The sequence below is a fragment of the Panthera onca genome, chromosome A3, assembly GCF_046562875.1.
Source record: "Panthera onca isolate mPanOnc1 chromosome A3, mPanOnc1 haplotype 2, whole genome shotgun sequence".
In the NCBI taxonomy this organism is placed as follows: domain Eukaryota; kingdom Metazoa; phylum Chordata; class Mammalia; order Carnivora; family Felidae; genus Panthera; species Panthera onca.
Window position 1 is genome coordinate 110,919,650 of NC_138341.1, and position 19,705 is coordinate 110,939,354.

A 19,705-nucleotide genomic window follows, 5' to 3' on the forward strand; every position below is an offset into this window, starting at 1 on the left:
ACTTCCCCCGCGACTTCCTGCGGAGGACATGGCGGCTCTCAGCGGTGTCCGCTGGCTGACCCGGGTGAGGCCTGGGGTCAGGTCGTGCCGGGGGCGGGTGGGGGTGTGGCGGGTGTGTACCAGGCTCACTGCAGTATTCGGGGTGTGGGACCCCCGTACCCGACCTCACGGGCGTGTGCGTCTCTGTCTCAGGCGCTGGTCGCCGCCCCGAATTCCGGGACATGGAGGAACCTGTGTACCTCTGCCGTGGCGCACGCCGCCTCTCGAAGCCAGGTAAGGGAAAGTCCGGCTCCGGTCTGTCCACGCGCCTGTCCCCTCGTCCCCCGCTCCCCGGGACCAGTGCTCCCACCCCAGCTGTAGCTCTGATGGTCCCGCTGGCAGGCTGAGGACATGAGGGTGGAGGGCGCCTTTCCCGTGACCATGCTGCCAGGCGACGGCGTGGGGCCTGAACTGATGCACGCTGTCAAGGAGGTGTTCAAGGTGAGTGACGTCGGGGAATCAGCCAGGACACACTAATGGGGCGGGTTGGAAAGGACTTACCCCATCGTGACCCAGAGATTTTGGGGACCTGTCCCTGAAGGCTGCCTCTGTCCCAGTGGAGTTCCAGGAGCATCACCTGAGCGAGGTGCAGAATATGGCATCTGAGGAGAAGCTGGAGCAGGTGTTGAGTTCCATGAAGGAGAACAAGGTGGCCATCATTGGTACGTGTGCCCCCTTGCTATTCCACCCATATGCCTTTTAAAATCACGCGAGTTGGGGCGCCTGGGTGGCTCAGTCGGTTGGGCGGCCGACTTCGGCTCAGGTCATGATCTCGGGGTCCGTGAGTTCGAGCCCCGCGTCGGGCTCTGTGCTGACAGCTTGGAGCCTGGAGCCTGTTTCGGATTCTGTGTCTCCCTCTCTGACCCTACCCCGTTCATGCTCTGTCTCTCCCTGTCTCAAAAATAAATAAAACGTTAAAAAAAAAATTTTTTTTAAATAAAATCACGCGAGCAAACGTTCTTTAAGTTTCTTTTGGCACATACTAACACCTTAAGTCCCCCAGGCTCCCATCACTATTTTGTGGTGGCCATTTGTTTCTTCTGTTTGGGACCCAGGAGTTGAGAGATAATGTGAGCTGCCTGTGCAGGAGGGTTTCAAGGGTTTGAAGTCTGTCAGGGGGCTATATCATGGGTCATCAAATCTTGTTAATTGTGTTTCTTGAATGCCATTTCTAGCTTCCTCTTTTCTTTTGTCTTCCCCCCTCCTTCCCTGCTTTAATCTCCCTATTAGAGTTTTTTTTGGCTTGCAGTTCTGCCCCTACAATCTGTCTTCTGCATCTGTTCTTTTGGAAAGACCGACATGGCTTTGCCAGACCCTGCCTTAGCGTGGGAGAGTAAGTTCTTCGTAAGCTGACTTTCAGCTTTTCTGCCCTCATTTCAATAACACTTGTTGTGTGCTTGGGGCACACTGGACTGTTAGTTTTCAAATACTATCTTGATTTACATTGTTACTTCTGCCCGGAATGTTCTTCCTTTGATGCTGTTAGAATAGTCCTCACTTACCCTGCTATAGTTTCCTAGGGCTACTGTAGAAATCACCTGAAAGTTAGTGTCTTAAAGTAACAAATATGTTCTCTTACAGTTCTGGAGGCTAGAATCCCAAAATTAAGGTGTTGGCCAGGCTTCCTCTGAAGGCTTAGGGGAGAATCATTCCTTGCCTCTTCCAGCTACTGGTGGCTCTTGGTGTTTCTTAGCTTGTAGATGCATCGCTGCAATTTCTGCCTCATTTTTCGAACAGCTTTTCTCCCACTGTGTCTGTGTATCTGTTTCTCTTTTGTTTCCTGGATAAAGACTTGACACTGGATTTCGGGCCCACCGTAATTCAAGATGATTTCATCTCTAGATCCTTAATTATGTCTATAAACACCGTTTTCCCAAATAAGGTCACACTTACAGGTTCTGAGGGTTAGGGCATGGACATTTCTTGTGGGCTCACTATTCAACCTACTCTACCCACTTAACCTAAGATTTGGCTGAAGTGCCAGCTGTTTTCATAAATTTCTTGATATTACAAGAGAGAATTTCTATTCTGTGCTTCTGTGTACGACATTAATACCTCTCCTGTGGTACTTATCGTGTCTTTCATATTATTCGTCTTTCCCAATGTCTTGTTTACGTTTTGAGGACAGGAATTGTGTATTGTGTTTTTTGGTTGATATCCCTAGTACCTGATACATGGTCAGTATTCAATAAGTATTGGTTGAAAAAATGTCAAATAGACCTGCAAGCATCAGTTTCTTGTCTCCAGAGGCATTTAAGAGTCAGTGATTTGGGAGTGGGAGAGGAGAGTCTGGGTTGCATCATGTCACTGAGAGGGTTGGACACTGATCTGGGTTCCCTTGGTCTTAGCCTGTGCCCTCCCCCTCCCCCTTTGTTTACACAGGAAAGATCCATACCCCGATGGAGTATAAGGGAGAACTGGCCTCCTACGATATGCGACTGAGGTAAGTGGCGGGGGCCGTGGGTCAGAGGAGTCCTGGGGCACCAGGCAGAGTGCTGATGGCTCTGCCCCACCCTCAGGCGTAAGTTGGACTTGTTTGCCAACGTAGTCCACGTGAAATCGCTTCCTGGGTACAAGACTCGACACAACAATCTAGATCTCGTGATCATTCGAGAGCAGACAGAAGGGGAGTACAGCTCACTGGAACACGAGGTGAGGCCCTGGAAACTGGGGAGGGCAGGGGTGAAGGGAGAGAGCGGCATGGCTCCTTCCCTTGTTTTCAGGGTCACCTGGCTGTTTTTCTTTTCTTATCCAGAGTGCAAGGGGTGTGATTGAGTGCTTGAAGATCGTCACCCGAACCAAATCTCAGCGGATTGCAAAGTTTGCCTTTGACTATGCCACCAAGAAGGGGCGGGGCAAGGTCACGGCTGTTCACAAGGCCAACATCATGTGAGGGACATGTCTTTGCATGGGATAGGAGCCCCTGAGAAGGTAGCCCCTTGCACTTTCTTGATTGAATCTGTTCCCTTTGGCCCACGGACAGGAAACTTGGGGATGGGTTGTTCCTGCAGTGCTGTGAGGAAGTTGCTGAACTGTACCCCAAAATCAAGTTTGAGACAATGATCATAGACAACTGCTGCATGCAGGTAATGTCCTCCCCGTGTCTCTACCCTCAGAGTGTCCGGGATGGGCACGGAGCAGAACTTCTCCATGCCGCCATTTTGCCTCCTAGCTGGTGCAGAATCCTTACCAGTTTGATGTGCTGGTGATGCCCAATCTCTACGGGAACATTATTGACAATCTGGCTGCTGGCTTGGTTGGGGGAGCTGGTGTGGTCCCTGGTGAGAGCTATAGCGCAGAGTATGCGGTCTTTGAGACGGTACGTGAGGTCACCTCTTCTCTTCGCCCCCCGGCCCTCTCTGCATGCCTGGCTTCTGACTTCAGGTCCCTTGACAGCTGCCCTCCGATGCATCCCCCTCCTCAGTGACCCTGGTGTGTTCTTCCCCCCACTGCCTTATGCTTCTACCCTGGGTATCTGACCTGAGCTCTCTTCCTCAGTGCCCTTCCCTGACCTCAGCCTCTGCGTAACCTCTGCTCCTAGTGACTCTGGCCTGCTCTCTCTCCACAGGGCGCCCGGCACCCATTTGCCCAGGCAGTGGGCAGGAACATAGCCAACCCCACAGCCATGCTGCTGTCAGCTTCCAACATGTTGCGGCATCTCAAGTAGGTGTTGGTGGGTTGGGGCAGGAGGCTGGGTGTTTTAAGGGGGAGCACAGGTGGGGAAATCAGGGGGATGATGTGGGGAGAATCTCAGTTTCTTCCTGTCTACATTGACAGTCTTGAGTATCACTCCAACATGATTGCAGATGCCGTGAAGAAGGTGATCAAAGTTGGCAAGGTGAGTTAGAAAGGCTGTGGGTTTCAGGGCCTCAGCACTCCTCTTTGGGGAACCTGAATCGGGGCCTCCTTTCCCTCCAGGTCCCCAGAACATCTTCTGCGCTCTGATCTTCCCCTGCAGCTCTCAGGGCTGTTCCTCACCTTCCTTCTCCTGGCTGTTTCATCCTCTGAGTCTCCTTTGCCTCTTGGTTACTGTCTGCTATGCCCTCTTTCCTGCTCCATCCATCGGCTCTTTTGTGGCTGCTGTCTGGGGGAGGGTGTGGGGGCCAGAGGAGCAGAGGGAGGTAGCAGGCAGGATGAGGCACAGGTGTCTGCTTCTCCACACCTGCAAGCCCTTCCTCATCTGCATTCCCCTGCCTTCCGTCCTCCCACGTGGTCTGAAGTCCTCCAGGATTTGCATCTCCCATCTCACTTCACCCTCAGCCTCCCTCCCATCCTGCTCAGGCTGCAGCATAGCTCTGATAGTGGCTCTGGCCCAGACAGGAGTGGGGGAGCCCATGCTCTTCCAAACCTGGCCACCTCCTTGCGATTCTGCTGCATTGCATCTTCTTTCTGGCCTTGTCATTCCTTCTTGGATTCCATGCCCATCACATTGCCCTATCCCCCCTTCATGGGCTCTCTTCTCTTCTTCCCCACGGCTTTTGCCGGTGGTGGCTGTAGGTGCGGACTCGAGACATGGGCGGCTACAGTACCACAACCGACTTCATCAAGTCTGTCATCGGCCACCTGCACCCCCACGGGGGCTAAACCCCTTTATTCCCTCCAACCTCACAAGGACCATACTACCTACACCTCCCTTCAGTACAGTGGACCAGAGAAGAGCTCTTAAACCTTTTAGACCATAATCATCTGGGCAGAGCCTAGGTTGTCCTGGGGCTGGCTTCCTTAGGGACCTGTGTATTACTAGGTGGGGGTAGGGGGCCGCCTAGGGATGGGGCCTAGGCCACAGGGATGATGACCATTCTCCCCTACAGGTTCGAACTTCTGACATGGGTGGCTATGCCACCTGCCAAGACTTCACTGAGGCGGTCATTGGTGCTCTGCCTCACCAGTAGGTCCCATCCACACCCATAGCCATGTAAGGTGTTCAATAAAACAAATATACGGACTCCTGTGAATTTGTTTTTATTGGGATATAAGGGATGGGTTGGGAAATGCCATGTGGGTTATGCCCCACCGGGAAAATGTCCGCTCTAATCTTCCTGGGAGAACTTCTGGAGCTTTTTCTTTTTCTTGGAGCTGCTGCTCTTGCTGCCAACAGCCTCTTCTGGTCCACTGCTGAGTGGCTCCTCCTTGGAAGAGAATTTCCTCTTTTTCTTAGGGATGCTCCTGTTTGCTGCCTCTTCGGCATCACTAACTGGTTCCTCTTTGGGGAAAGATTTCTTCCTCTTAGGAAGACTTCCGCTGCCAGCGGTCTCTTCAAGATCACTACTAACCAGCTCCTCCTTGGAAAAAGATTTCTTTTTCTTGGGTTTGGAGACAGAAACCGATGGGTCTTCCATTCCGTTCTCCTGAGGAGTCTCCTGGGGCTTTTGCTTTTTCTTCTTCTTGGGTCTCTCACTTATCTCCTAAAGAGAAAAATGGGCATGAAACTATCTTCTGTCGTATGCATGTGCGCACCTCTGAAAATTCCAGCAACTAAATAGGGCAGAGAAACTGGTGGGAATAGTGTGAAAATCGCCCAGTGTTTCGGAAAGGATTTCTAACTATAGGCAAGACGCTGCAAACCCATCCCCAAGGGGACTCCCACTTAAGGAGGATATGTTGCTGTCTAAGCCCATGAAATAGCTATAGAAAAACACACAATAGAACCATCATGCTATGTTCCAAAGGGGACCCTGAAAGACTACTTGACAAACTGGGCGCTGCATGAAAATCCTGGGGAGGACCCTAACCTAGCACACATCGTGGAGACCTCCCTGCCCCAAGCCCCACTGTGAAATGCTACAACCTCCGGACACACGTCTGAGAACACGCAGAGCAGGAATTTACACTACCCCCGGTTGAGGACTCCTGGGAGGCAGCCGAGGACAGAACACTTGCCCAGGGACCGGGTGTGTTACAACCAGCTCTCTGGGCTCCTGAGCCAGTTCTCTCAGCACCTATCTCCTTCCTATAGAATCAAGAGGTAGTTTGAGATGTTTCAGGTCCTGATTTTAGTCCAAAAGCCTGGACTTGAGACCATGATGTGAGGTAGCACATCCTCTGTTCTGCTGTCAAGAACCCTATACCCAGGGCCTTCACCCTGGGCTGAGGGTTGGCCTGCCCACTGACCTCACACTCCTCCAGGGTACTACTGCTGTTTTCCGAAGACGCGAGGGCAAGGGCGGCCAGCCGTTTCTTCTCCTTCTTCAAGCGTTTCTTCTCCTGCTTCTCCAGCTTCCTGGCCATCTCAGCAGCCGCTTCCTCTGCCTGGCCAAAGAAAAGTGCTGAAAAGGCCCTGAAGACTGCAGGTTCTCTAGGCCTCCTTTCCAGCTTCACTGGATCAGGCTCATTAAATCAGTTTTTTTGCCTCCACTCTACAAAGTCAGGCTAAGCCAGTTCATCACCTCCAACAGCCAGCTCTGGTCCTCCCCCCACCCAGCAAAGCCCAAACTGACCTGAACCATCGCCTCCTTCATGACATCCAGATTCTTTCGTGGAATCTCTCCTGTCTCATAGAAGGACAGCCGCTCCTCAACTTGCTCTCGAAGCTTCTCCCCAAATACACTTGTGGGCACCTCTGGATGTGTGTGTGTGCGCGTGCGTGTGGGTAAACAAAGCCTGTCAGCTCCTAAAGGGCCAGCTTCTCCCCACCGTATTCCCTCTACCCTCAGCTTCACTCAGACCCAAGGTATCAACACTCACTAGGTGAACTGCTGTTGACGAAAAATATTGCCATCATTGTAGAAGCTGCTAGGTAGTCAGCCTCCCCTCCTCCCAGCCCCTTCTCCTCCAACCCCCCCACCCATACCAGAGAAGCAATCAATTCGTGAGGCAATACTGCATTTGTTTGCCAGGTATCGGGAGATGCGGCCTTTGTTCTTGGCAGCTGCTCGGCCAATGAAGGTGGAGTGGAAAATGAGTCCATATTTTGGGGTGTTACCCCTTGTCTTCAGGGCTCTGGGAGAAGAATATTTAGTGGGGAGTTTAAGATCAGAAATCTCAACCCCACCAGCCGAGGCAGCTCCTCCCCTCCCGTGCTCCCAGTCTCCAAAGTGAGCCTTAGGCTGGACTGGGTCTCTACACCCCCACCTCATGCCAACCCACAGCTCCCAGAGGCAAAGGGAAGGCATCCAATGTCGCTGACCTGGAAATCTGGTCCCTTTGCTGGGCCCTGGGAATCACTCAGACACCAGGACTGGCCATCACCCCATAGCAGAGGTCTGTATAGGTCAGGGAGCCCTGGTCAGCCATCACCGTGATCCCCAAACAAGCAGTGGGCACCGCAAGTGGCACCTGTGTGTGGGCAGGTGCCCTCACTGGTACCTGAACAGGGCCTTTTCAGCCCCAAGGATCTGCACTGTGGACGCTGGATACTTGGCCAGGTTGGTGAGGCTGCCAGCATGAGCAATGAGACGTGCACCTACCTAGAAAAGGATTCAAGGAATTAGAGAAGCTGGAATTGCCACTCTACCAACTGCATAATTCCGCTTCACCCGTCATCAAGTGCAACTGGGGAAGATTAACAATGGGTCAGAAAATACAGCAGTATGGACCTCTGTTGTAATAGTCCTTAACCCCATGTTGTGTTCCCCATGACGCACCGCTTCCCCAATTAGCGCTGATAGGCTGGGGGCTACTTGGCTCATCTTGGATCGCAGGTAAGTATGTAGGCTCTGGCGGTACTCTGACAAAGACACCACACGACTGGAGAAGCTCTCGATGTTTATCAAGTCGATGGCTGATATGTCCATGCCTAAGGGACACCAAGAGTGAATGCAAGACCAGATATTCACAGCCCCAAACTTATTCCGGCCACTAAGCTGTACTGACCCATGGAGGACCGCGAGGCATCCAGAATAGCCTTAGCCTTGGCTCCATCCATTGTCAGCTCTTCCAGCTTCTCCAGCTTGTCTTCATTCAGCTCCCTTCGGTTTCCAATGAACTGAGCGAGGCGGCAGTATGTAGCATTGTCATTGATGATCTTCACCAGCTCAGGAAAGTGATACCCGTACCACTCCCTGCAAAAAGCCAGCACAGTCACTCCCTGCCCAGCTGCCAGGTCTCAAAGCTATAGCCTCAACCCTCTCCATTTCTATTCTTTGCCTGAAGAACAGGAAACAAGTCAGATTTAAAACGTCAACTCCATGTCCCCCCATTCACAATACAGACCAGGCAAAGCACCTGGGCTGGGGTGTATATGGGTGGATTTACTCTGCCTCCTCTTTCTGTACAGTCAGTGTAAGAACACAGCCTGTGGTAAGCACCGGGAGGCTCAGCCCCACCCCATGCAGTTTTGCCGGCAGGAGCCAGTCCTGACCTCAGCATTCAAATTAGTTAAACCACAGGCCAAAGACCCCCTTCTCAGGGGTTGCTCAGGCTCTTTACCTGACACGCATGGAGAAAGTATTGATGTCCTTATCCAGCTGGTCCAGGAGACTAATGGATTGGATAATCATATTGTCTACCCGGTTCACGTTAAACTTAACTTTGGCACGGGAATAGCTGTGTCCCAGCCCCAACTGGGCTTTACAAGCAGACAGATCTGTCAGACCCTTCACCAGGTTGTGGAAGTGCAGACGAACCCCTGGAGGAGAGCGAGACTGTGAGCAAGGGAAGGTTCTAAGCCAACCTCTGCACCCACGGGCACCAGCCAAGCAGAAGGGCTTCCCAGAAGCAACCTTAGGCTAAGCACCCTGTTAAGTTTCCAGATCCCCCCTCAGAGATGCCACGAATGTAGTGAATGTTAATAGCAGTCCCACCTCGCAGGATCTCAGCTATCACGCCTCCAGTCTGGCAGTTGTACCCTAACTCTTCTTGTATAGCAGCACCGATCTTGGGGTCTCCAACCCCCAAGAGTACTTTCTTCTTTTTGGACGGCAGGTGTGTCTCCAAGAGCAGGCGGAGGTCCTCGTGAACAACACCTCAGGGCAGAGAACAGAGAGCTTCCACTAACATACTGAAGAATGCTTAACTCATAAAAGGGATCCTGTCACCCTAAACGCTGATTAAGTGATAGACTTATCCTATGTTGGTCCCACAGGGCATGCTGGGATGGCACACCTAGATCCTTCCTTGCTTCAGGCTTTGCTCAGAGACATGGAGACATCAATGATTGCACTCAGGGGATTGACAGATTCACGTCATCACTGCAAAGCCTGCATCAACCATGGAAGGAACAGGACTCAGGTCCAATTGCAAGCGTGTGCAATATATAATTGAAGCCTTCAACACACCCTAGGGCGCTGTGTAAATAAGCATTTAGTGCCTGATGTGCCTTCTGGAATAATCTTTTTTTCTTGGCTCTTCTGTATCAAAACCGCCTTTTCCAAGCACTTCGACAATTACCAGAGAACCACCTTTACCATCAAACCATGCCACCCTACCGGATTTCACCTATGGAGCACTTATCTCTAGAAGGCCCACAAAGAAATAACATCGACTTATCTCTGTAAAATACTTGGTGGTGGCCGACTCACCTTCAGACACAGCGTTGGCATTTTCCAAGGCAACCTGGGACGAGGCAAAGGGACAAAAGGCCACGAGACGAACGATATTGTGGAACTTGCCCAGGTTGAGCACGCACTCTTCCACCTTGGGGAAGAAACAGGATGAGCGGTTTTCTTCCCTGGCTCTTGCCTCTAGGGCGCAGTAAAGCAGCGGTTCTCAGCCCTGCACGCATGTTTAAGAACCAACCGAACGCTTTGAAAACGAGCGGAGTATAGGCCCTGAATCCCGGTCGGCTTCATCGTACGGGGTGCAATCCGGGGGGGGGGCTTACTTGCAAGTGCTTCTAACGCGACACTAATTACGAACGCAGGTAAGGACCCCCCCACACACACCCACCCACCGCCAAGTCGGGAGCTTTCAGGCCCAGCGCACCCCCTAAAGCGCGACCGGCCACGTGGGAGCGCGCGGTGCATGCCGGGGCCCGGCGGCCCGAGGAGCTGTGGCGCGGCCGGCAAGCCCACCACTTCCACTCACCTGCGGCAGCAGCAGGCTGATCTCCTCCACCTCCTTCAGCGCCAGCAGCGCGTAGCCGACCGCGTGCTCGAAGAGCACGTGCAGCAGCACCTGGAACGGGAGCCGGGGCGCGAGCGTCAGCGCGGTTCCCGAGTTCACCCGGCCCCGCTCCCAGGCCAGACTCCCGCCCCGGCCCGGGCTCCCGCCCGAACTCAGGCCCAAACCTCGGCCTTCGCCTCACCCGGACCCGCTACCACTCCTCACCATGGCGCCCGCTCCTGGCCCGGCTCGCAATGCGGCGAGTGGGCTCCGGCGCGCGGAACCGGGCTCCGGAAGCCACGCCTCCGCGCCGCCGGCCAATCAGAGACCGGGGACGATACCTTTGCGGGCCTTCGGAGGGGTGCGCCGCGGTGGTATCGCCCGGAGGGCGGGAGGTGGGAGCGCGAGCGCGCGGGCTGCCTTGCGGCCTCCGCTGCGGCGCGGGTCGGCTTGGTTGCCGGGGACGCGCGGGATGAGGCCTGGCCAGCAGGCCGCAAAGCGGTTTGGGAAGGCGCTTTCCCAGATAATATTCCAGCCCCAGGTCTTCATCATAGGAATTGTGGATGCAGAGCTCGGCAGAGACCGGGCGGGAGGTCCCGTGCGGGCCGCGGCGACTATTCCCACGCGGAAACTGTTGCCGAGCCCGCTTTCCGCAACGCGGGTGATCTAGAGCCCCGGACCCCTCCCTGCTCCCCACGCCTCCCGGGACCCCTTCGTCCCCGCCTCCCACTCGGGGACCACACTGCTCCCGCGGATGGAAGCGGGGCCTGGGGCGCGATGGCGCAGACCCGGAGGAAACGGCTTTTCGTGGCCCGCTTCGAGCTTTTCGGTTGTATTTTGTTTATTACTTTAAAAAATGAGGGTGGCAGGCGATACAGTAGAAACGAACGACAGTCTCACCTGTTCCTTGGTCGGCTTCTGGTTCCCCTGCTGAAGCAGAACCAGTTCCTTTGGTAGGGCCACGTGTTGCTCACCCCGTTGAAGGCCCAGTTCCAGGTGAATGGGAGCTGCTTCCAGGCCCTCTAGGACGGGGTTCTGGGCAATCTGGTGACTTTTGAAATTCCCTTTGCTTTAGTAATGAATATTAGAGCTATAAACCTCAAACCTGGTTATCCTAAAGTAGTAAATATGCTGGCAAATTAAAAAAAAATCATTTTAAGGGGATTTTTATTCCATATATCCCCATAACTAAAGCGCATTTATAAATTGAACCTATTTTCTTCTTAGGCAATACACTTCCTTGGTAAACAAAATCCAAGTACTGAGCTCACTCTTAAAAATAGGAGGAACCTTAAAATCTCATAATCTCAATATTGCTTAAAATGTGATTAAATTCTTATTACATATATTCTTGTACAGTCATGAATCTGAATCAGTTACTCTTTCACATTAAATTTTTTTTTTTTTTTTTTTTTTTTAGAGAGCGTGAATAGGGGAGAGGGGCAGAGGGTGAGAGGGATAATCTTATGCAAGCTCCACACTCAGCGGAGAGCCCGAGGCAGGGCTTGATCCCACAACCCTGGACCGTTGGCGGTGGATGGTAACCTGAGCCAGAATCCAGAGTCAGATGTTCAGCCAAAGGAGCCACCCAGGTGCCCCACTCTTTCACATTTTAAAGTGGAATTGCAAAATTAATCTGTTACATACATCAGTATGTTAAATTCTCTTAAATTATAAATACCAAATTAAGTAGATGTTTCCAAAATGTAACAGAAAATATTAATGCTATGACTGATTTTTTTCATTATTTCTGTACTTAATCCTAAATATTCCCGGGGTTACAGGTGCTTACCTGCTAAAGTAGGGGTTTTCAAGGTAAAGTCAGAATGCATCAATGGATTGCAGAATTAATTTAGACATTCTTGGCCAGCATTAGAAAAATAGGATGTGGGGCGCTGGGTGGCTCAGTTGGTTAAGCATCCAACTCTTGATTTCAGCTCAGGTCAAGATCTCATGGTTCATAGAATGGAGCCCCACACTGGGCCCTGTGCTGATAGTGCAGAGCCTGCTTAGGATTCTCTCTCTCTCTCTCTCTCTCTCTCTCTCTCTCTTTCTCTGCCCCTCCCCTGCTTGTGCACACTCTCTCTCTTCTCAAAATAAATAAATAAACTTAAAAAAAATCGGAAGAAAGAGAATAGGACATAATAGTAGGTCCTACAGAGGATTGATCTGTAAGACGTTTGCTTCAGCTAAGCATACATAGAAATATATACGTATGTATGTATGTAAAATCCATATGCACACATGCAAATTTATAGTGTGGGTGTATATATATAAACATACATTTCTATGGATTAAATTCAAGAGGCCTGCGAGTCACTGAGCTGAAAGTTAACCATAGATTTGAGCTGTCTGGTTATAAAGGAACTGTGGTAGAGCTAACTTACAGAGCTAACTTACAGTGGTTGGCTAACTTACAGAAATGGCGGAAGAGAATAGCACTTCAACTAGTGAAATACGCGATTAGATGGGATGTGGTGTGACCACTAACACTACTCTTTTGGCTTCCTCACTTCCACCTCTTTGCTTTTTAAATTAAACAAATTATTTTTATTTTTATTTAGTTTTGAGACGGAGAGACACAGTGTGAACTGGGAAGGCGCAGAAAGAGAGGGAGACACAGAATCTGAAGCAGGCTCCAGGCTCTGCGCACAGAGCCTGATGCGGGGCTCCAGCTCACCAAATGCGAGATCGTGACCTGAGCCGAAGTCAGACGCTTAACCGACTGAACCACCACCTAGGCGCCCTTGCTTCTTATTTTTTTTAATGTTTTATTTATTTTTGAGAGAGAAAGAGTGCGAGCAGGGGAGGGGTAGAGAGAGAGGAGGACAGAGGATCCGAAGTGGGCGCGTCACTGACAGCAGTGAGCCTGGTGCAAGGCTCGAACTCACCAACCATGAGAACATGACCTGAGCTGAAGTTGGACACTCAAACAACTGAGCCACCCGGGGGCCGCTCACCTCCACCTCTTTAACTAAGCTGTCTCATTGATACATCATGGTCCTGACCTCGATGGGCATCTCTGCAGCATGTGATATTAGAGACCATAGCTTCCTTCCCTTTGGGCTGGGTTCATCCCTACCTAGGTTCAGTTCTTTGCCACCAAAGTGGCAAAACTTCTGGCTTCCCCTTCTCTAAGCCATCTTCCTCACCACTGCCAGAATGATCTTCCTAAGGCAGAGAATCCAATCACGTTGTTTGTAGGTGCTCATTGTAGCGTGAAGTAAAGGAAAGATTAAGGGCTTGGTGTCTCAGGATCACCTTGTGGTAGCTCGTCTCCAAAGATGACCACCAGTGATCCATCCCTCCTGGCATTAGGTCCTCGTGTAGTCCTCCCACAAGGAACCAGGCTGGACCTGTGATTCATTCATTTTAGCCAATAGAATGTGGTAACAGTGATACTGTGCCAGGGCAAAGCCTCAGCCTTTTGCGTTCTTCGGAGCCTTGAGTTGCCTAATGAGAAATTCAGCCACTCTGCTTGCGAGACCTCGTAGAGAAGGAAAGGCCCTGAGACTTCATGGACAGGTCCAGCTTTCTGAGCAGCTCAACTGAGCCCAGCCTTCCAGCTGTCCCCGTCAAGAAGGTAGATAAAGCCATTGTGAGTGTTCCCGCCCCAGCCACCGTCTGACTGCCGTCACACAAGCAACCCCACACAAGGCCAGCAGAAGAACCACCTGTTGAGCCCCATCTACCTGCAGAATTGTGAGAAATGACGTTGTGGCTCAAAGCCACTACATTTGGGGATGATTTGCCAAGCAGCCATAACCATGAATCAGTCAGCAAACATGGGTTCATTTGGCTCATTAATGTAAACCTTTCTTTTTGATTCTGCATTCCCTCCAAAGTACTGCTTTCACTGTAGTCTACACATTTTCGGTGTGCAACATTTTCATCGCAATTCAGTTCCAAATGTATTCTAGTTTCTTTTATGGATGCTGTGAGGACCCACATGTTATTTGGACTGGTGATAAAGGTCGATGTTCTCCCTGCTTCCTGTTGCTGCTTTCTAAGCGTTATTTCCTCCTCTTTTTCTTTGAAAAACTTCGGCTACCCATCGCTGCCCGGTGGCATCCAGTTGTGCACTGTGAGGGCTGTTGCTTACTTTTTGGATAAGGAGGCAAGATGCTGTTGCAAAAATGGGGGGGTGCCATAAGCCGGTGAACTTCCTAACCTCAGATTTACTACCCTGATTGTATCATTTCAGCTCAGTCTTGTAGATCCTGATGTGGTCCTGACCTCTGGCATCCTTATATGCATGAGGCCCAGGGGACTCCCCTTCCTTCCCTCCCTTCTTCCTTCCTTCTCCAGTGTAGAACCCAACATCGGGCTTGAACTCATGACCCAGAGATCAAGACCCAAGCTGAGATCGAGTCAGACGCTTCACCAACTGGGCCACCCAGGTGCCCTGTATTAGGCCCAGGTGATTTCTTTCAGCATGCAGACACCTTACAGACAGGAAGATGGGCTGGTGGCAAGTGGTGGGGGGAGGGAGCAGAGAAGCGAGCCCAAAGCTACCTCCATTCATCTCAGAAGCCAAACTAAACAACTGAATTCAGCTAGTCTTTTTTGGGCTAGTCTTTGAGGATATAGGTAGGTTTCAAGCTAGCAGGCACCTCGGATGCTGTACAATCCGACGTCTTTTTGCAGAGGAGGAATGAGGATGTTCAGGAGTCAGGATGAGGAATCTGGGTATTCAAGAAGTGACAGCATCAGTGAATTCTTCTATTCATCCAAAAAAAAAAAAAAAAAGATTTTAGGGCACCTGGGTGGCTCAGTTGGTTGAGCATCGGTCTCTTGATTTTGGCTCAGGTCATGATCCCAGGGTTGTGGAATCGAGCCCCTGCTGAGCATGGAGCCTGCTTGGGATTCTCTCCCCCCGCCCCCCCCCCCCCCCCACTCAGTCACTCTCAAAAAAAAAAAAAAACAACAAAAAAACGGGAAAAAGGGGTTTTTTGTCCCTATAGCATGCTAGGTATCTTTCTAGGTGTTTTGGAGACAGTAGTAAAGAAACCAAGTCACTGCCATGGCAGAGTTTACATTCTAGGAGGAGATAAAAAAAAAATCAAGTAAATGTGTAGTGCAACAATACGGAAGGTTGCTTCGTTTTACCCAGGCCCTCAGGGAAGAGGCGGTATCCAGCAGAGATACGAGGGTGACAGGGTGACGCTAACCTGTGACCTCTGACCTCGGAGACTTTATAATCCCAGGAGTGGAGCATCACCAAGGGCTTTAGTGCAATAGTGTGGGAGGCTGACCGGAAGACAACTTCCTGGGGAAGTTCCTGGGGAAGACTTTACAGCTAGAAGAGGTTTTAGGTAGTTACGAGAAGAATGTGTGGGTCATTTAGAGATCGGGGTGGGGTCTCTGCAGATTAAGCTTCTGACTTGGGCTCTCACGGCTCGTGGGTTAGAGCCCTGCATCAGGCTCTGTGCTGACAGCTCAGAGCCCGGAGCCTGCTTCGGATTCTGGGTCTCTCTCTCTCTGCCCCTTCCCCACTCGCCCTCTGTGTCTCCCTCTCTCAAAAATAAATAAACATAAAAAAAAGAAATGTTTGAAAAAAACAAAACAAAATGAGCTATAGGATGGAACAAGAGTGCTGGTTGCCTGGGCATGTTCCAGGTTCAAGCTTTTATTTATTTATTTACTTATTTTTTTAAAGTTTATTTTTGAGAAAGAACAAGCAGGGGAGGGGCAGCGAGAGAGAGGGAGACACAGAATCCGAAGTAGGCTCCAGGCTCCAACCACAGAGTTCCAACGCAGGGCTCAAACCCACAAACTGCAAGATCATGACCTGAGCCAAAGTCAGACGCTTAACTGACCGAGCCACCCTGGCGCCCCAGGTTCAAGCTTTAAAGCCATGTGGCACCTGGAGCCTTTTCTTTCTCCCTGTAGATAGAACTATCCATTCACTGGGAAGAATCATACTCTATAGCATCTATTCCGCTTTTATTTAGCCCAGGCTGTGGCTCACTGTGTCATTTTGGTGTAAGTTAGCCCAGAGTTTTCACTCCTGTCGACACTATTGGGGACCTATGGAAATGGAATATGCTTTTTGAATTCCAGCGCGTAGGGAGAACTTCAGGAAAGGAAATTGCATGAAACAACCTCAAGATGGCGGCACTCTACACTCATTTCTAGAATGGAAAACCCTCACACTGAATTTGAAAGGCTTCCAGGAATTCCTTGGCCCTTTTCTCAAATGTGGAAAGAACCCCTGCAACAGTCTTTGGTAATGAGTTACACATATGAACAATATTTCCACAGACACAGAAGAATGAAAAGCGTCCAAGGAAGATCATTGAGTTCATAAATTTTTGATCTTAAATTTTCTTTTAATGTCTGTTTATTTTTGAGACAGAGAATGAGTGGGGGAGGGGCAGGGAGAGGGAGACATGGAAGGCGAAGCAGGCCCCAGGCTGTGAGCTGTCAGCACAGAGCCTGACACGGGGCTTGAACCCTTGAACCATGAGCTCATGACCTGAGCTGAAGTCGGACGCTTAACCGACTGAGCCACCCAGGCGCCCCTCCAGGATGTTTGATCTCGTCCACGCCTGTGATCATATCTGTTATTTCTGAGCCTGTAGCACCGTGCTTGACTTACGTGTGTCTGACACGTGTCAACTTGTGGGATCTTTCTAACGGAATTTGGAGCTCAGATTTCTATGGCTCATTTTGCAGACATGGTCCGGTGACAGAGATGTCTGTAATGCTCTGTATACTTCATCTGCCCCAACCCATTATCTTGGGCCTTTCTTCACGCTTTCTAAAATCAATACTGCATCGCAGAATAAATTACCTGGCACAGTGCTGCAGAGAGCTGTCTTTAACAGCAACCCTCAGCACTCAAAAACAAGCCTAACTTACAAAATTGGATGGCCCTCACACCCCTGGTGATTTTGCCTTTGAAGATTGTATTTTAGTTTTGTTCCCTAGGAACAAAAAGGGATAAAGTCCCTACTGACTCTATCCTTAGGTTTTAAAGGTATCTCTTAGAAACAGCACATGGGATTATAAAATATTCATCTGATAATCTCTGTCCTCTATCTGCAGGGCTTGGTCTATTTGCATTTGTTTTGATTGCTGATATATCCTATTTCTCTCATCTTACACGCTTTCTGTTCGTTACATTGTTTGTTGTTGCTTTGCCTTTCTGCCCCCCTCTTTCTCGGAGGTGCTATGAACCTAAGATCACTTTAAATTAAAATTTTCCATATGAGGTTTTGGGAATGCCCAGTTGGTGTGGGAACTGAGATCCTCTGTGTGAGGGTTGCCTTGTGGGTATAAATTCTCAAGGGAGACTTTTTCCTCCTCCACTTTCTGCCAAGGTCAAAAAAGGACAAATGTCCCTTTCTGCAGTGCAGGTTTTGTTCTTATTATCCCTTATAGGAACTTGGGTGTCTCAGCTTTGGGCGGGCCTCTCCCGAGAATGTCTGAAGGGAGTTTACTGAATTGAGGGTCACCAGCAGAGTGGATGCTCTTGGTACGTGGCCCAGCTCCCCTTACTGGCTGGTGCACCATACCCCGGTTTCTGTGAGTATGCAAGCCATGGCGAGATCAGGTGTCTTCCTTGATCTTCCCCAAAGATGTGTTCCTACTTATGTGAGTCTGTGTACAACGACGTTCTTTATGGTCATAGAGCGCGATTATCGGAAATGAAAGGATCTGACTGCAGAAATAACCCCTGACAGATAAAAACCAGTGTCCATTTCATTTTCCCCCAGTAAGAAATGCACAAACAAGGTATCATCAGTAAGACACCAGCCGTAGTTCTCTGGATAAATTGTTCAATAGACTTTCTATTTCAAATCATTCTTAGGTGAGTTGAACAAGGAAAGACAGAGAGGGAGACAGAGGGAGGGAGGGAGGGAGTAAAAAGAAGAAAGAGTGATCTTCATGACTGATGGCTCCTGGATAGGCTGAATCGCAGATAGGACCGTTTTCTAATAACATGCCCCCACTGTAAAGCCACACTGTATCAACAACCCGTGCGTTCTTCCCCTGCCTCTCTCCCTAGCTTGGTGGAAGATTCCTGTTGCTTGAGGGTCCTGGGAACCACCTTAGCTAATTCTCTGATGGACAACTCTCGAAAAAGCTCTAGAGTTTGACCGAAGTCTTGTGACTGTTTGAGTTAGGAAAGCTCCTTTTAAAACACGTTCAAAAATTCTTCGATAACTCCCTTCGAGAGATGGGGCCTAATCTCCTACCCTTGAGCGTGAGCTAGACCTAGTGACTGAGTTCTAACGGATGGAAAGTGGTAGGATTGACGGCGTACCTTCTGAGACTAGGCTATAAAAGGCACGTGGCTTCCTCCTTGCTCTCTCTCTCTCTCTCTCTCTCTCTCTCTTGGATCACTTGCTCTGGGGGCGTGGATGGGGGTGGGGACCAGCTGTTGTGTTGTGAGGACACCCCAGCAGATCCCTGGCGAGATCCACATGGGGAGCAATCGAAGTCTCCTGTTAATAGCCAGCAGGGAATGAAACCTCCCGTCAACAGCCATGTGTAGGAACCATCTTGAGAGCAAATCTTCCAGTCCCAGCCAAATCTTCCGGCGCCTGTAGCCCGGCCTGAGATCTTGAGAGATACCCAGAGGCAGAACTGCCCAGGAAGGCCACTCCCAAATGGTTGACCCACAGAAACTGTGAGATACTAAGTGTTGAAGTTGCTAAGTTTGGGGGGTAATCTGTTATGCAGAAACAGACAACAAATACATTCCCTCACATAAAATTGTGCATCCTCAGGACAGGATAAAGTGTTTGTGGGGCACCTGGGTGGCTCAGTCGTTTGAGCGTCCCACTTGGGCTCAGGGCATGATCTCCCGGTTTGTGAGTTCAAGCCCCGAATCGGGCTCACTGCTGTGAGCAAAGAGCCTGCTTTGGATCCTCTGACTGCCTCTCTCTCTGCCCCTCCCCCGTTTGCACTCTCTCTCAAAAATAAATCTTAAAAAAAAAAGGATAGTGTGTTTGTGTTTATAGTGGGTGCTTAGGCATCTGGGTAGCCATTGGGAGCTGGACAGGGATCACTAGGAGGCTGATGACTCAGGCCCCTCTCGTTCCCCTCCCCAGGGGCTGGCATTATCTGGGCGGGTGTCTCTGAAGGTCAGGTGTCTGACCTCCCAGTCCTGGGCGGTTGGGTTAGGCAGCCTGGATTCCCATGTCGAGGGGTCAGGTAGGTAGTAAGCTCAGGACCAGATTGTGTCCTCCCAGAAGAAGGCACATGACACACAAGAGTTTGGGATTGAGGGTTGGACCTGAGTTCCACAAACATCTTCGTTAGCCTCGCCCGGAGATAGGGGAGAAAGAACTGATCTGTTTCTCCCCGTCATGTGGTCCCCGTTCCCACTCCGTTCCAGGTCACACGTGAAGCGTTGGTGCTGGGTTGGGAAGGGGAAGGAAGTGGGATGGAACCTGGGACTTATTTTAATTTATAGCTTATGAAATCTCTGTAAAATCTCCATCTCCCCACCAGGACTTTGCCTGACCTCCAAGGTGTGGGGGCTTCTCCTGAAAACCCCTGGGGCCGTGGTTGGGCCGTGGGTCGGGGAGAGGACTCCCCTTAGAGCACTCAGAGACCAGGCATGAGATGATTCTGAAGCCACATGGCTCACGGGGGGCTGGGAACAAGGGGCAGAGGAGGGGAGGAAACCACCCGAAGGATACCTGCGCTGTCAGTGTCCTGGGCTATGACT

At 50.7% G+C, this 19,705-nt stretch overlaps 2 protein-coding genes and 5 non-coding genes across 8 annotated transcripts; 1 reads left to right on the forward strand and 6 right to left on the reverse strand.

The window, feature by feature from the left end:
• IDH3B (isocitrate dehydrogenase (NAD(+)) 3 non-catalytic subunit beta) lies at nt 1-4,984 on the forward strand. 2 transcript variants are annotated; one of them, XM_060613936.3, is made up of 12 exons: nt 1-64; nt 193-273; nt 382-480; nt 581-701; nt 2,422-2,482; nt 2,559-2,691; nt 2,795-2,928; nt 3,023-3,125; nt 3,212-3,358; nt 3,608-3,702; nt 3,817-3,877; nt 4,537-4,984. In XM_060613936.3, exons 1-12 carry the CDS (start codon nt 29-31, stop codon nt 4,621-4,623), a joined length of 1,158 nt encoding a protein of 385 aa, XP_060469919.1. In that variant the 5' UTR covers nt 1-28; the 3' UTR covers nt 4,624-4,984. The 2 variants fall into 2 exon arrangements, with proteins under 2 accessions (XP_060469919.1, XP_060469925.1); XM_060613942.3 differs by having other exon boundaries at nt 4,851-4,984.
• Nucleotide 4,985: 1 nt separating this feature from the next.
• NOP56 (NOP56 ribonucleoprotein) lies at nt 4,986-10,357 on the reverse strand. Its single transcript, XM_060613920.2, has 12 exons — nt 10,246-10,357; nt 10,003-10,092; nt 9,498-9,612; nt 8,781-8,942; nt 8,407-8,605; nt 7,852-8,039; nt 7,623-7,774; nt 7,345-7,445; nt 6,830-6,978; nt 6,477-6,598; nt 6,151-6,288; nt 4,986-5,444 (listed from the first exon to the last, which is right to left on the reverse strand). The coding sequence occupies exons 1-12, from the start codon at nt 10,246-10,248 to the stop codon at nt 5,070-5,072; spliced, it is 1,794 nt and encodes a 597-aa protein (XP_060469903.1). The 5' UTR covers nt 10,249-10,357; the 3' UTR covers nt 4,986-5,069.
• Nucleotides 6,359-6,430, reverse strand: LOC132672729 (small nucleolar RNA SNORD57). The gene has a single exon (XR_009607658.1). It is a non-coding gene; the product is annotated as a small nucleolar RNA SNORD57 (small nucleolar RNA).
• Nucleotides 6,695-6,765, reverse strand: LOC132672733 (small nucleolar RNA SNORD56). Its single transcript, XR_009607660.1, has one exon. It is a non-coding gene; the product is annotated as a small nucleolar RNA SNORD56 (small nucleolar RNA).
• LOC132672814 (small nucleolar RNA SNORD86) lies at nt 7,198-7,282 on the reverse strand. Its single transcript, XR_009607709.1, has one exon. It is a non-coding gene; the product is annotated as a small nucleolar RNA SNORD86 (small nucleolar RNA).
• On the reverse strand, nt 8,164-8,294 carry LOC132672782 (small nucleolar RNA SNORA51). The gene has a single exon (XR_009607688.3). It is a non-coding gene; the product is annotated as a small nucleolar RNA SNORA51 (small nucleolar RNA).
• LOC132672828 (small nucleolar RNA SNORD110) lies at nt 9,106-9,173 on the reverse strand. The gene has a single exon (XR_009607722.1). It is a non-coding gene; the product is annotated as a small nucleolar RNA SNORD110 (small nucleolar RNA).
• Nucleotides 10,358-19,705: the final 9,348 nt, after the last annotated feature.